This window comes from Oncorhynchus masou, unplaced genomic scaffold (genome assembly GCF_036934945.1).
Source record: "Oncorhynchus masou masou isolate Uvic2021 unplaced genomic scaffold, UVic_Omas_1.1 unplaced_scaffold_7706, whole genome shotgun sequence".
NCBI classification, from domain to species: Eukaryota; Metazoa; Chordata; class Actinopteri; order Salmoniformes; family Salmonidae; genus Oncorhynchus; species Oncorhynchus masou.
In genome coordinates, this window is record NW_027014174.1 from 1 (window position 1) to 14,115 (window position 14,115).

The 14,115-nt window shown below is 43.4% G+C and overlaps 1 protein-coding gene across 1 annotated transcript; it reads left to right on the forward strand.

Moving 5' to 3' along the window:
• Window positions 1-2,081: 2,081 nt before the first annotated feature.
• LOC135537420 (ATP-dependent 6-phosphofructokinase, muscle type-like) lies at window positions 2,082-13,602 on the forward strand (the record flags this gene model as incomplete). Its single annotated transcript, XM_064963588.1, has 4 exons — window positions 2,082-2,485; window positions 12,652-12,725; window positions 13,048-13,125; window positions 13,413-13,602. Coding segments are annotated over exons 1-4 (424 nt in total), but the record flags the coding sequence as incomplete, so codon positions are not given.
• Between the last annotated feature and the right edge of the window lie 513 nt (window positions 13,603-14,115).

The window sequence follows — 14,115 nt, forward strand, 5'->3', positions numbered from 1 at the left end:
AATAACCATGAATAATCAAAATGTGTGCTGATAAAAACAACCTTTACTATCGGTCGAGACAAGTCATTAAGATGGGCAGACTTGCATGCCTTTAAAATGTGTGATCTAATCATGTAATTGATGTGCTAATCCCTCCCACATCCAGCTAATGTATACATTGTTTGTGTCCACAGGTGGTCGGTGGCACCTTAGTTGGGGAGGACGGGCTCGTGGTAATGTCTGGAGCGGAATTGGTGGAACGGTATCAAATACGTCAAACACATGGTTTCCATGTGTTTGATGCCATTCCATTGACTCCGTTCCAGCCATCCTCCCACGTCCAACTAGACATTGTTTGTGTCTGTTACTGTGTAAACTTAATGAGGGGACAGTCACTGTGATGTACAGTACCAGTCAAACGTTTGGACACACCTACTCATTCAAGGGTTTTTATTTCTTTTTACTTTTTTTCTACATTGTAGAATAATAGTGAATACATCAAAACTATGAACAAATCAAATGTTAAACAAATCCAAATATAGATTTGAGATTTGAGATTCTTCAAAGTAGCCACCCCTGGCCTTGATGACAGCTTTGCACACTCTTGTCATTCTCTCAACCAGCTTCATGAGGAATGCTTTTCCAACAGTCTAGAAGGAGTTCCCACATATGCTGAGCACGTGTTGTTGGCTGCTTTTCCTTCACTTTGCGGTCCAACTCACACCAAATCATCTCAATTGGGTTGAGGTCGAGTGATTGTGGAGGCCAGGTCATATGATGCAGCACTACATCACTCTCCTTCTAGGTAATATAGCCCTTACACAGCCTGGAGGTGTGTTGGGTCATTGTCCTGTTGAAAAACAAATGATAGTCCCACAAAGTGCAAACCAGATGGGATGGCGTATTGTTGCAGAATGCTGTGGTAGCCATGCTGGTTAAGTGTGCCTTGAATTCTAAATAAATCACTGACAGTGTCACCAGCAAAGCACCACCACACCATCACACCTCCTCCATGCTTCATGGTGGGAACCACACATGCGGAGATCATCCGTTCACCTACTCGTTCACCTGCGTCTCACAAAGACACAGCGGTTGGAACCAAAAATGTCAAATTTGAAGGACAGATTTCCACTGGTCAAATATTAATTGCTTGTGTTTCTTGGCCCAAGAAAGTCTTCTTATTGGTGTCCCCCCCCCCGCCCCCTGTTCAGCTGAAAAGGTGGCGCAGGGAATGCAAAAATATTCTTTAGAAATATTTAACCTCCACACATTAACAAGTCCAATACCTCAAATGAAAGAAAAACACCTTGTTCATCTACCCAGCGCGTCAGATTTTTTAAATGTTTTACGGCGAAAACACAGCATATATTTATGTTAGACCACCACCAAACCAAAGAAAAAACGTAGGCATTTTTTCCAGCAAAAGATAAAATCACAAAAGCAGGATTGAAAAATAAATAAATCACTAACCTCTTGAAAATCTTCATCAAATGACAGTCATATGACATGTTACACAGTACATTTATGTTTTGTTCGATAATTTGCATTTTATATCCATAAATCTCGGTTTACATTGACGCCATGTTCAGAAAATCCTCCTTTGATGCAGTTCACTATGGGCACACAATTCATCCAAAGTGGAAATACTGCCCCCTATCTCTAACTGGTTTAAATGCATTCCAGGTGACTACCTCATGAATCTGGTTGAGAGAATGCCAAGAGTGTGCAAAGCTGTCATCAAGACAAAAGGTGGCTTCTTTGAAGAATCTCAAATTTAAAATATATTTTAATTTCTTTAACACTTTTTTGGTTACTACATGATTCCATATGTGTTATTTCATAGTTTTGATGTCTTCATTATTATTCTACATTGTAGAGCATAGGAAGAAAAATAAAGAAAAACCCTGGAATGAGTGGGTGTGTCCAAACTTTTGACTGGTACTGTATATTTAGCCCAGAGTCGTGTGTGTGTGTGTGTGTGTGTGTGCGTGCGTGCGTGCGTGTGTGTGTGTGTGTATGTGTTATGCGGGGGGGGGGGGGGCAGGGGGTAATGTCTTATAAAGCTGGTGCCGTTACCATTCTCTCTCTGAGATGCAGGGTATCCTCCATAGGAGAGTAACAGCTATAGGAGAGTATCAGCTATAGGAGAGTATCAGCTATAGGAGAGTAACAGCTATAGGAGAGTATCAGCTATAGGAGAGTATCAGCTATAGGAGAGTATCAGCTATAGGAGAGTATCAGCTATAGGAGAGTATCAGCTATAGGAGAGTATCAGCTATAGGAGAGTATCAGCTATAGGAGAGTATCAGCTATAGGAGAGTATCAGCTATAGGAGAGTATCAGCTATAGGAGAGTATCAGCCATAGCCATCTCCTTTCCTTCCTTAGTGCCACCGCCTGGTTGGAGTTGAGCCCTGTAGACACCATGTCACATACAAGCATGGATCCAACCAAGATGGGTATCGGCCGGTCTGTCGCCGTGCTGACCTCAGGAGGTGATGCCCAAGGTAAGAAGTGTATGTGTGTGTGTCATCAGAGAGACAGTGAGGGTTTGTTTGTGTGTGTGTGACTGCGTGCGTCTGTACACATATTTGTGTGTGTGTGTGTGTGTGTGTGTGTGTGTGTGTGTGTGTGTGTGTGTGTGTGTGTGTGTGTGTGTGTGTGTGTGTGTGTGTACGTGTGCTTCAGTATTAGAAGTATTAGATGGTGATTGGGAGCATATACAGTCTGTTCTTTATTATGTCAACTTTACTAACCCAGCACCTGTTAGTATGTCAACTTTACTAACCCAGCACCAGTTAGTATGTCAACTTTACTAACCCAGCACCTGTTATTATGTCAACTTTACTAACCCAGCACCTGTTATTATGTCAACTTTACTAACCCAGCACCTGTTATTATGTCAACTTTACTAACCCAGCACCTGTTATTATGTCAACTTTACTAACCCAGCACCTGTTATTATGTCAACTTTACTAACCCAGCACCTGTTATTATGTCAACTTTACTAACCCAGCACCTGTTAGTATGTCAACTTTACTAACCCAGCACCTGTTAGTATGTCAACTTTACTAACCCAGCACCTGTTAGTATGTCAACTTTACTAACCCAGCACCTGTTATTATGTCAACTTTACTAACCCATCACCTGTTAGTATGTCAACTTTACTAACCCAGCACCTGTTATTATGTCAACTTTACTAACCCAGCACCTGTTATTATATAAACTTTATGAACCCAACATCTGTTATTATGTCAACGTTACTAGCCCAGCACCAGTTAGTATGTCAACTTTACTAACCCAGCACCTGTTATTATGTCAACTTTACTAACCCAGCACCTGTTATTATGTCAACTTTACTAACCCAGCACCTGTTAGTATGTCAACTTTACTAACCCAGCACCTGTTATTATGTCAACTTTACTAACCCAGCACCTGTTATTATATCAACTTTATGAACCCAACATCTGTTATTATGTCAACGTTACTAGCCCAGCACCAGTTAGTATGTCAACTTTACTAACCCAGCACCTGTTATTATGTCAACTTTACTAACCCAGCACCTGTTATTATGTCAACTTTACTAACCCAGCACCTGTTATTATATCAACTTTATGAACCCAACATCTGTTATTATGTCAACGTTACTAGCCCAGCACCAGTTAGTATGTCAACTTTACTAACCCAGCACCTGTTATTATGTCAACTTTACTAACCCAGCACCTGTTAGTATGTCAACTTTACTAACCCAGCACCTGTTATTATGTCAACTTTACTAACCCAGCACCTGTTATTATGTCAACTTTACTAACCCAGCACCTGTTAGTATGTCAACTTTACTAACCCAGCACCTGTTAGTATGTCAACTTTACTAACCCAGCACCTGTTATTATATCAACTTTATGAACCCAACATCTGTTATTATGTCAACGTTACTAGCCCAGCACCTGAGTGTACAAAACATTAGGGACACCTTCCTAATATTGAGTTGCACCCCCTTTTCCCCTCTGAACAGTCTCAATTGGTCGGGGCATGGACCCTACAAGGTGTCAAAAGCGTTCCACAGGGATGCTGGCCCATGTTGACTCCAATGTTTCCCACAGTTATGTCAAGTTGGCTGTCCTTTGGGTGGTGGACCATTCTTGATACACACGGGATACTGTTGAGCATGAAAAACCCAGCAGCGTTGCAGTTGTTGACACAAACCAGTGCACCTGGCACCTACTACCCTACCCCGTTCAAAGGCACTTAAATATTTTGTCTTGGCACACATACACAATCCATGTCTCCTGAGTGGTGCAGCGGTCTAAGGCACTGCATCTCAGTGCTAGAGGCGTCCCTACAGACATCCTGGTTCAGAGGTCTAAGACACTGCATCTCAGTGCTAGAGGCGTCCCTACAGACATCCTGGTTCAGAGGTCTAAGACACTGCATCTCAGTGCTAGAGGCGTCCCTACAGACATCCTGGTTCAGAGGTCTAAGACACTGCATCTCAGTGCTAGAGGCGTCCCTACAGACATCCTGGTTCAGAGGTCTAAGACACTGCATCTCAGTGCTAGAGGCGTCACTACAGACATCCTGGTTCAGAGGTCTAAGACACTGCATCTCAGTGCTAGAGGCGTCCCTACAGACATCCTGGTTCAGAGGTCTAAGACACTGCATCTCAGTGCTAGAGGCGTCCCTACAAACACCCTGGTTCAGAGGTCTAAGACACTGCATCTCAGTGCTAGAGGCGTCCATACAGACATCCTGGTTCAGAGGTCTAAGACACTGCATCTCAGTGCTAGAGGCGTCACTACAGACACCCTGGTTCAGAGGTCTAAGACACTGCATCTCAGTGCTAGAGGCGTCACTACAAACACCCTGGTTCAGAGGTCTAAGACACTGCATCTCAGTGCTAGAGGCGTCCCTACAAACACCCTGGTTCAGAGGTCTAAGACACTGCATCTCAGTGCTAGAGGCGTCCCTACAAACACCCTGGTTCAGAGGTCTAAGACACTGCATCTCAGTGCTAGAGGCGTCCCTACAGACACCCTGGTTCAGAGGTCTAAGACACTGCATCTCAGTGCTAGAGGCGTCACTACAGACATCCTGGTTCAGAGGTCTAAGACACTGCATCTCAGTGCTAGAGGCGTCACTACAAACACCCTGGTTCAGAGGTCTAAGACACTGCATCTCAGTGCTAGAGGCGTCCCTACAAACACCCTGGTTCAGAGGTCTAAGACACTGCATCTCAGTGCTAGAGGCGTCACTACAAACACCCTGGTTCAGAGGTCTAAGGCACTGCATCTCAGTGCTAGAGGCGTCACTACAAACACCCTGGTTCAGAGGTCTAAGACACTGCATCTCAGTGCTAGAGGCGTCCCTACAAACACCCTGGTTCAGAGGTCTAAGACACTGCATCTCAGTGCTAGAGGCGTCCCTACAGACACCCTGGACCGAATCCAGGCTGCATCTGGGAGTCTCATAGGGCGGTGCACAATTGGCCGGTGTAGGCCGTCATTGTAAATAAGAATTTGTTCTTATCTGACTTGCCTAGTTAAATATAAGTTTAATATATATATATATATTTTAAATGTCTCAATTGTCTCAAGGCTTAAAAATCCTTATTTATTCTCCTCCCCTTCATTTACAATGATTGAAGTGGATTTAACTAATGCCATCAATAAGGGATCATACATTTCACTTGGATTCACCTGGTCATCCTATGTCATGGAAAGAGCAGGTGTTCATAATGTTTTGTACACTCAGTGTACAAAACATGTTGCTGTTAATTAAATAACTTTTGCGGTTAAATTCCCATGTACCGAATAAAAAATACAAGTTAAATGAGTTTTCTTTTGCATTTTCAACTGTGCTAATGATTTTGTCACAAAAACTATTGAGTTATCAAGCAAATGTGATCACTGTGGTCTTGGCACGTGCACTCTAGCCAACAGCTGGCAGAGACAGTGCGGGTAGGCTCCCTACGTTATGACATTATTAGGGGTAGGGGATATTATTTGTATTTGTCAAACGGCAGCCAAGCATCTATCATCATGACACCAGAATATTATGTATTTATTGGAAAGGACCATCAAGCTCATCACGTGCACTTTCACCACCCTGTGAAGCTCATCACGTGCACTTTCACCACCCTGTGAAGCTCATCACATGCACTTTCACCACCCTGTGAAGTTCATCACGTGCACTTTCACCACCTTGAGGAGTTTATCACAATCAATTTAATCTGTAGACTAATAAACTGCATGCGTGCCCTGAGTCGTAGTGGGAGGACCACACAAAATATAATCTCCTGACTCCAAGTTTACTTCAATACGATGGTAATTATATCAATATTTGAGTGTTAAAGGCTTTTTCACCTCCATTTCTCAAATAATGAATTTTACAGGCACAAAAAGATCCCATCGTGTCTAACAAACAAATTATCTGTCGGCATTTATACAATTCTACCGAAATGTCCTGTTTCCATCATGTTGTTATTTTTTATGCTGTTGTATTAGTTATGACTGTACACGCATAAAAACTGTGGATGGAAATGTGGTTACTCATACATATTCCAACAGTCATCCTCTGGATACTGTAGAGAGAGAGAGACATAGGCCTACATTTGGGCCTCTTGACGGGGTAAGGGCTGACTGGTCCTAAAGGCATTGTCTTGGGCCATTTCCCATGCGGCTGGAGGTGACAGCGCACATCATTTAGGTCCGAGCCTACACTAGCATTATTCTCTGATGTTGACTGACCTCCAACTCTCTCGGTTGAACTAACACAGTGTCAAAGGAGTTTATATCAAACTCAACACCCTGAGTTGAACTAAACACCCTGAGTTAAACTAAACACCCTGAGTTGAACTAAACACCCTGAGTTGAACTAAACACCCTGAGTTGAACTAAACACCCTGAGTTGAACTAAACACCCTGAGTTGAACTAAACACCCTGAGTTGAACTAAACACCCTGAGTTGAACTAAACACCCTGAGTTGAACTAAACACCCTGAGTTGAACTAAACACCCTGAGTTGAACTAAACACCCTGAGTTGAACTAAACACCCTGAGTTAAACTAAACACCCTGAGTTGAACTAAACACCCTGAGTTGAACTAAACACCCTGAGTTGAACTAAACACCCTGAGTTAAACTAAACACCCTGAGTTGAACTAAACACCCTGAGTTGAACTAAACACCCTGAGTTGAACTAAACACCCTGAGTTGAACTAAACACCCTGAGTTGAACTAAACACCCTGAGTTGAACTAAACACCCTGAGTTAGGGCTGGAGTTATTCTGTCTGAAGGGCTTCCAGAAGCATGTGTAAGGCAGACAACAAACTGAAAGGGCAACTGAGATCAGCTGTGCCAGTCAGATGCTGGAGGGGCTTGTGTTCTTGGTCGCTCAGTCGCAGGAGCCAGGTGATAGTTGCAGATGGATGTCTTTGGCTTTTGGCTTTTACCTTCACTGTGGTGGGCAGGGCAGGGGGGAGAACGTGATAAGTATAGTATGATAGCTGTCCTGTACTCTTAGAGACATGGGACTTTGGGACGTGTAGGCTGACATTCCATACAAATAACTGCACTTCTTGGCCATGATTTCATGCCCAGTCATCAGCTAGCATGTAAACAAAGATTTTTATACACTTGATCTCGGTTAACTGTGATTTGTTCAGATGCTCTATGTCCACAAGAGATTATTATATAGTAGACTGCATCTTCCCCTAGCAGAGTTGCAGAATAATATGTCTAATTACTCTTTACACAACAGTGAATAGATATCCTGGTAATATCCTACGTCACTCTCTTCTTTCTCTTGGTCCCTGAACAGCCATGAAGTGGTATACATTACAGTTTGTCTATAGTATGATGACTGATGTTAATATTGCTGACTTGTATCATTGCTAGATGATTCCAATTCCAGGATTCCAAATGTGCCCCCTAACCTTTTCCTTTGAGTCACTGTTATCTCCCGCCTGTTCCTCCTCTGTCTTCCCCTCCGTCTCTCCCTTGTGATCCTATGTCCCCCCAAAAAATGTGGGTCTAATTTTAGACCCTCTGACCTTTTTGTGGAATGTCATGTTATGGAGGCTTTCTTCCACAGCTGCTCTGTTGAAACTAGAGACCATCCTGTCCACGCTTGTGTATGGAGCAACCACAACACACATAGACGCAAGGGTGCACACACACACACCGTGGCCTTTACAGTGTTCTGAGCATGGAGGGAATATAGAGTAGAGTCAGACAGATCTGTTTACAGACATGACACCCTCTCTATTCTCACTCTGAAAATATGTGCAGGAGCCGTTTTGAATGTTGTAGCCAAAACACTCTGAACCCAAAACACAAATGTCAAGGGACTTGATACCCATATGTCCATGCTTGATAACACATGAATTTATGTGTATAAAGCATTGACATATGGGTATCAAGTCACTCTGGAGCTATAAAAGTCATTTTAATGTGTTTAACCATGTGTCATGACTCTCCTGACAGTGGATCAAAGGACCCATCAGCTAGGCAAATGTTTGAAGATAGCCAGAGCCTCTCTCTCCCACAAAAGAGGGATGGGGGGGGGGGGCTGTGCCAGTCTTGACACCTTACCACTGGGTCGTAAATTTAGAGAGAACTTTCTCTTCCTTTCCCTGCAGTATTGGATGTCTGAAACACTCTTTGTTACAGAGAGACTTTTGCCACCAAAACCTTTTTTCCGAGTGAACAATATTCATAAGAGGGGAATGTTAAGAATGGTCCGGGATGGTCTAAAGAATAATTCTGTCACATTGTTTACTATTTTGTGATGTCATTAATGATGGTATAACACAGTAACTGTAAGTTAGGAAGGAAACACATTATATCTGTCAAGTTTACATCTAAATGTTGTATAAAATATATGATTACATATGAGAATACTTTTGTGAAGATAGCAATGTGATTTTGGCCTTCTAAATGAGATAATTGTTTTTCATATAAACTTGTGCCCAGTCAGTAACCGCCTACCCTAATGAAGTCAGAAGAGCGTGTCAGCGTCATGGAACTGCCTTTCCGACCAGAGTGCTTAAAATGACAGAATTAACATATCAGACCAGACTGATGGACAGTGTGAGCTGAACATTACAAAATGGTTTAAACTTTACAGACCAGCCTGATGGACAGCGTGAGCTGAACATTACAAAATGGTTTAAACTCTACAGACCAGCCTGATGGACAGCGTGAGCTGAACATTACAAAATGGTTTAAACTCTACAGACCAGTCTGACAGACAGTGTGAGCTGAATGTTACAAAATGGTTTAAACTCTACAGACCAGCCTGACAGACAGCGTGAGCTGAACATTACAAAATGTTTTCAACACCACAGACAGCCGACGTACAGCGCGAGCTGAAACATTACAAAATGGTTTCAACACCACAGACAGCCGACATACAGCGCGAGCTGAACATTACAAAATGTTTTCAACACCACAGACAGCCGACGTACAGCGCGAGCTGAACATTACGAAATGGTTTCAACACCACAGACAGCTGACGTACAGCGCGAGCTGAACATTACAAAATGGTTTCAACACCACAGACAGCCGACGTACAGCGCGAGCTGAACGTTTCAAAATGTTTTCAACACCACAGACAGCCGACGTACAGCGCGAGCTGAACATTACAAAATGGTTTCAACACCACAGACAGCCGACGTACAGCGCGAGCTGAACATTACAAAATGGTTTCAACACCACAGACAGCCGACGTACAGCGTGAGCTGAACATTACAAAATGGTTTCAACACCACAGACAGCCGACGTACAGCGCGAGCTGAACATTACAAAATGGTTTCAACACCACAGACAGCCGACGTACAGCACGAGCTGAACGTTTCAAAATGTTTTCAACACCACAGACAGCCGACGTACAGCGCGAGCTGAACATTACAAAATGGTTTCAACACCACAGACAGCCGACGTACAGCGCGAGCTGAACATTACAAAATGGTTTCAACACCACAGACAGCCGATGTACAGCGCGAGCTGAACATTACAAAATGGTTTCAACACCACAGACAGCCGACGTACAGCGCGAGCTGAACATTACAAAATGGTTTCAACACCACAGAAAGCCGACATACAGCGCGAGCTGAACATTACAAAATGGTTTCAACACCACAGACAGCCGACGTCCAGCGCGAGCTGAACATTACAAAATGTTTTCAACACCACAGACAGCCGACGTACAGCGCGAGCTGAACATTACAAAATGGTTTCAACACCACAGACAGCCGACGTACAGCGCGAGCTGAATATTACAAAATGTTTTCAACACCACAGAAAGCCGACGTACAGCGCGAGCTGAACATTACAAAATGGTTTCAACACCACAGACAGCCGACGTACAGCGAGCTGAACATTACAAAATGGTTTCAACACCACAGACAGCCGACGTACAGCGCGAGCTGAACATTACAAAATGGTTTCAACACCACAGACAGCCGACGTACAGCGCGAGCTGAACATTACAAAATGGTTTCAACACCACAGACAGCCGACGTACAGCGCGAGCTGAACATTACAAAATGGTTTCAACACCACAGACAGCCGACGTACAGCGCGAGCTGAACGTTTCAAATGGTTAAAACTACAATACCAGACAGCGTGGAGCAGTGGCTACACAGTGGCTAAAATGGTGAGACCTGTACATTGCCAGGATACTCCTGGTGTGTAAAGTGATTGGCAGCTGAACCCTGAATAATCAACCATTGATAAGAAAAGACATGAGACGTTTGTCAACATGTTGAAATGGTGAGAAGCTCTGAAGCTCTCAACCTCAACACTAGAAGATAGCCAAACACACCACTACCAGAGAATCTCTACAAAGGACATTGTGACCTCTGGTGGACAAACCAGAGCCTTACAGACATCGACAACTTCACCATAGGAGTTCTCGAGTTCAACAGAGATGTAACAATGATCAAGGACAGCTACGCATAAATATATATAGCATTTCTAATACAAATGAGCGGTGGTTAGGGTGCTAATCTAAGTGTTGTCTCTCTCTCCCTCTCTTTACTTACCCCTCACTCTCCATATGTGTTATAAGCCGTCATACATTGTCTTTTTTTTACCCCCCTTATCACCCCAATTTTGTGGTATCCAATTGGTAGTAGTTACAGTCTTGTCCCATCACTGCAACTCCCGTACGGACTCGGGAGCAGTGAAGGTCGAGAGCCATGCGTCCTCCGAAACACAACCAAACCAAGCCGCATTGCTTCTTGACACAATGCACATCCAACCCAGAAGCCAGCCGCACCAATGTTTTGGAGGAAACACCGTACACCTGGCGACCTGGTCAGCCAAACCCTCCCGAACCCGGACGACGCTGGGCCAATTGTGAGCCGCCCCATGGGTCTCCCGGTCGCGGCCGGCTGTGACAGAGCCTGGGCTCGAATCCAGGGTGTCTGGTGGCACAGCGAGCACTACGATGCAGTGCCTTAGACCACTGCACCACCCGGGAGGCCCCGTCATACCTTGTCAGTCCACTAGGGACATTTATCTCATGTAAGTGTGTATGTCTATTCTGTGTCATTATTTAGTTAGTTAATGAATACATTATTAAATCAATTTGTACAGTACTGAATATTCAGAAGGGCTAGGGTTCTTGCGGATCCAAAGATTATGCGACGTTCAGAATGAGACTGATGAGGTAATCATTCATAATTGACTGTTATTTATGTAAGAGATATCTGTATATCTTTAGAGTTTAAGTCGGGAACAGTCGGGAATAGTAACTCGTTAAACAACCTTTCCCGTGGTGCCCCAAATTCCTTGTCATATTGATGAGACCAAGGCGCAGCGTGATAAGCATACATTCTTCCTTTTAATGAAGGAAAAACACTAAACAAACTAACAAAGAAACCAAACGACCGTGACGCAATATAACATGAGTGCTGACAGGCAACTACACATAGACAATAACCCACAAAACCAAAATTGGAAAATGGCAACCTAAATAGGATCCCCAATCAGAGACAACGATAAACAGCTGTCTCTGATTGGGAACCAATTCAGGACCCCATAGACCTACATTTACCTAGACAATACCAAAACCCCATAGATATACAAAAAACCCTAGACAAGACAAAAAACACATATACCACCCTCGTCACACCCTGACCTAACCAAAATAATAAAGAAAACAAAGATAACTAAGGTCAGGGCGTGACATTCCTAATGAGTTAATTGTTACATGATTAATTTAACCAAGTAACAATTAAACGTAGTTCATTTATAAAACAAATAACAGTTATCAGATTAATGATAGTCACGTCACAACAGATGACAACCCTGAATCCAAATGTAAACTTGATTGTAAACTTGATTTAGTATTAAATGTTAGCATTGGTGAAACGTGTTGTTTTACGCCATAACTACTGTACTGCCATCGTGTGAGCTGTGTGTGTGTGTGTGTGTGTGTGTGTGTGTGTGTGTGTGTGTGTGTGTGTGTGTGTGTGGGGGGGGGGGGGGTTGGGGGGTGTGCGTTTGTGTCACTGTAAACTTTGACAAGCTATTCTTTTTTTGTGCAGAGCATTGACCCTCAGGGCAACACTTTACTGAAATGTGTAAGGCTTTATAACTTGTTATATACTTATATGAGCCTTCAGTCAGTCCTGAAAACCCCATGTTTGTCTGTCTGTGTCTCTCAGGTATGAACGCGGCTGTGAGGGCCACAGTCAGAGTTGGTCTCTACACTGGAGCCAAAGTCTACTTTGTTCATGAGGTAAAGACATACAGTAGAATATAATACAATCACAATCACAGTTCTGTGATTCAAGTTTATACACTTGATAATGTGTTGTCTATCATTGCTGATCACCCATACTGTAGTGTCTTCTACTGTTAATTCATTCCTGATCTGACTGAAGGTTTAAGAAATTCACCGCCAAGAAATAGATACTATCACAAACCACATTGAGAGCAAAGTTGTGTCGCTGTAGTAGCATGCTGTTGTCTCCCATTTCAGAAGGCAGTGTTCCTCGTGTGTGGGTGAAACCCCGTTGAAGATAATAGTTTGTACTTGTGTTGATGATGTGTGTCTCCAGGGTTACCAGGGTCTGGTGGACGGAGGAGACAACATCAAACTGGCCACCTGGGAGAGTGTGTCCATGATGCTGCAACTGGTGAGTCCGATAGTTCAGGGCTTCTGCTCTTTTCTATAACCTGTAGGAACACAAAATATGGTCTATACTTGCCATTTAGGTTTCTCAGTTATGCGTGACACAGATTGCTATATGGGGGGGGGGGGATTTGCAGGGTATAAACAAATTAAATACTGTAGTATTTACTATAGTTTAAAAAGTGTAGTGTTTTTACATATAATACTTTACTTTACTATAGTATTCTACAGTATTGCACCGGTCTGAGGGACTTTGTCGTTCTTCTGATTCAATGAGTCTCTCTCTACCAGGGTGGCACGGTCATCGGCAGTGCCCGCTGCATGGACTTCAGAGCCAGGGAGGGCCGCATGAAGGCTGCCCTGAACTTGGTCAAGTTGGGTATCACCAACCTGTGTGTGATCGGGGGTGACGGTAGTCTAACCGGAGCTAACCAGTTCAGGACGGAGTGGTCCACTCTGCTGGTCGACCTGGTCAAAGCCGGTAAGGCTGACAAACCCCACGGGGACTATGGAAAACCCCTAAGAACTGGGAAGGGTCACAAAAAAATCTATGCCCACATGGAAACACTTCATTTAAATTGGATAGTTCATTGAAATGGGATAGTTCATTGAGATTGGATAGTTCATTGAAATGGGATAGTTTATTGAGATTGGATAGTTGATTGAGATTGGATAGTTCATTGAGATTGGATAGTTCATTGAGATTGGATCGTTCATTGAGATTGGATAGTTCATTGAGATTGGATAGTTCATTGAGATTGGATAGTTCATTGAGATTGGATAGTTCATTGAGATTGGATTGTTCATTGAAATTGGATAGTTAATTGAAATGGGATAGTTCATTGAAATTGGATAGTTCTGTTATGTACTTGAGTGAAGACCCAAAAGCGGTTTAACAGAAACAGAGTTCTTTTAATGAAAAAACAGGAATGGCATAGATCCTCTGAAGAATAGCTGGGTAGCGGCCACAGGCTGCAGGTCGCTCTGGGTCGGT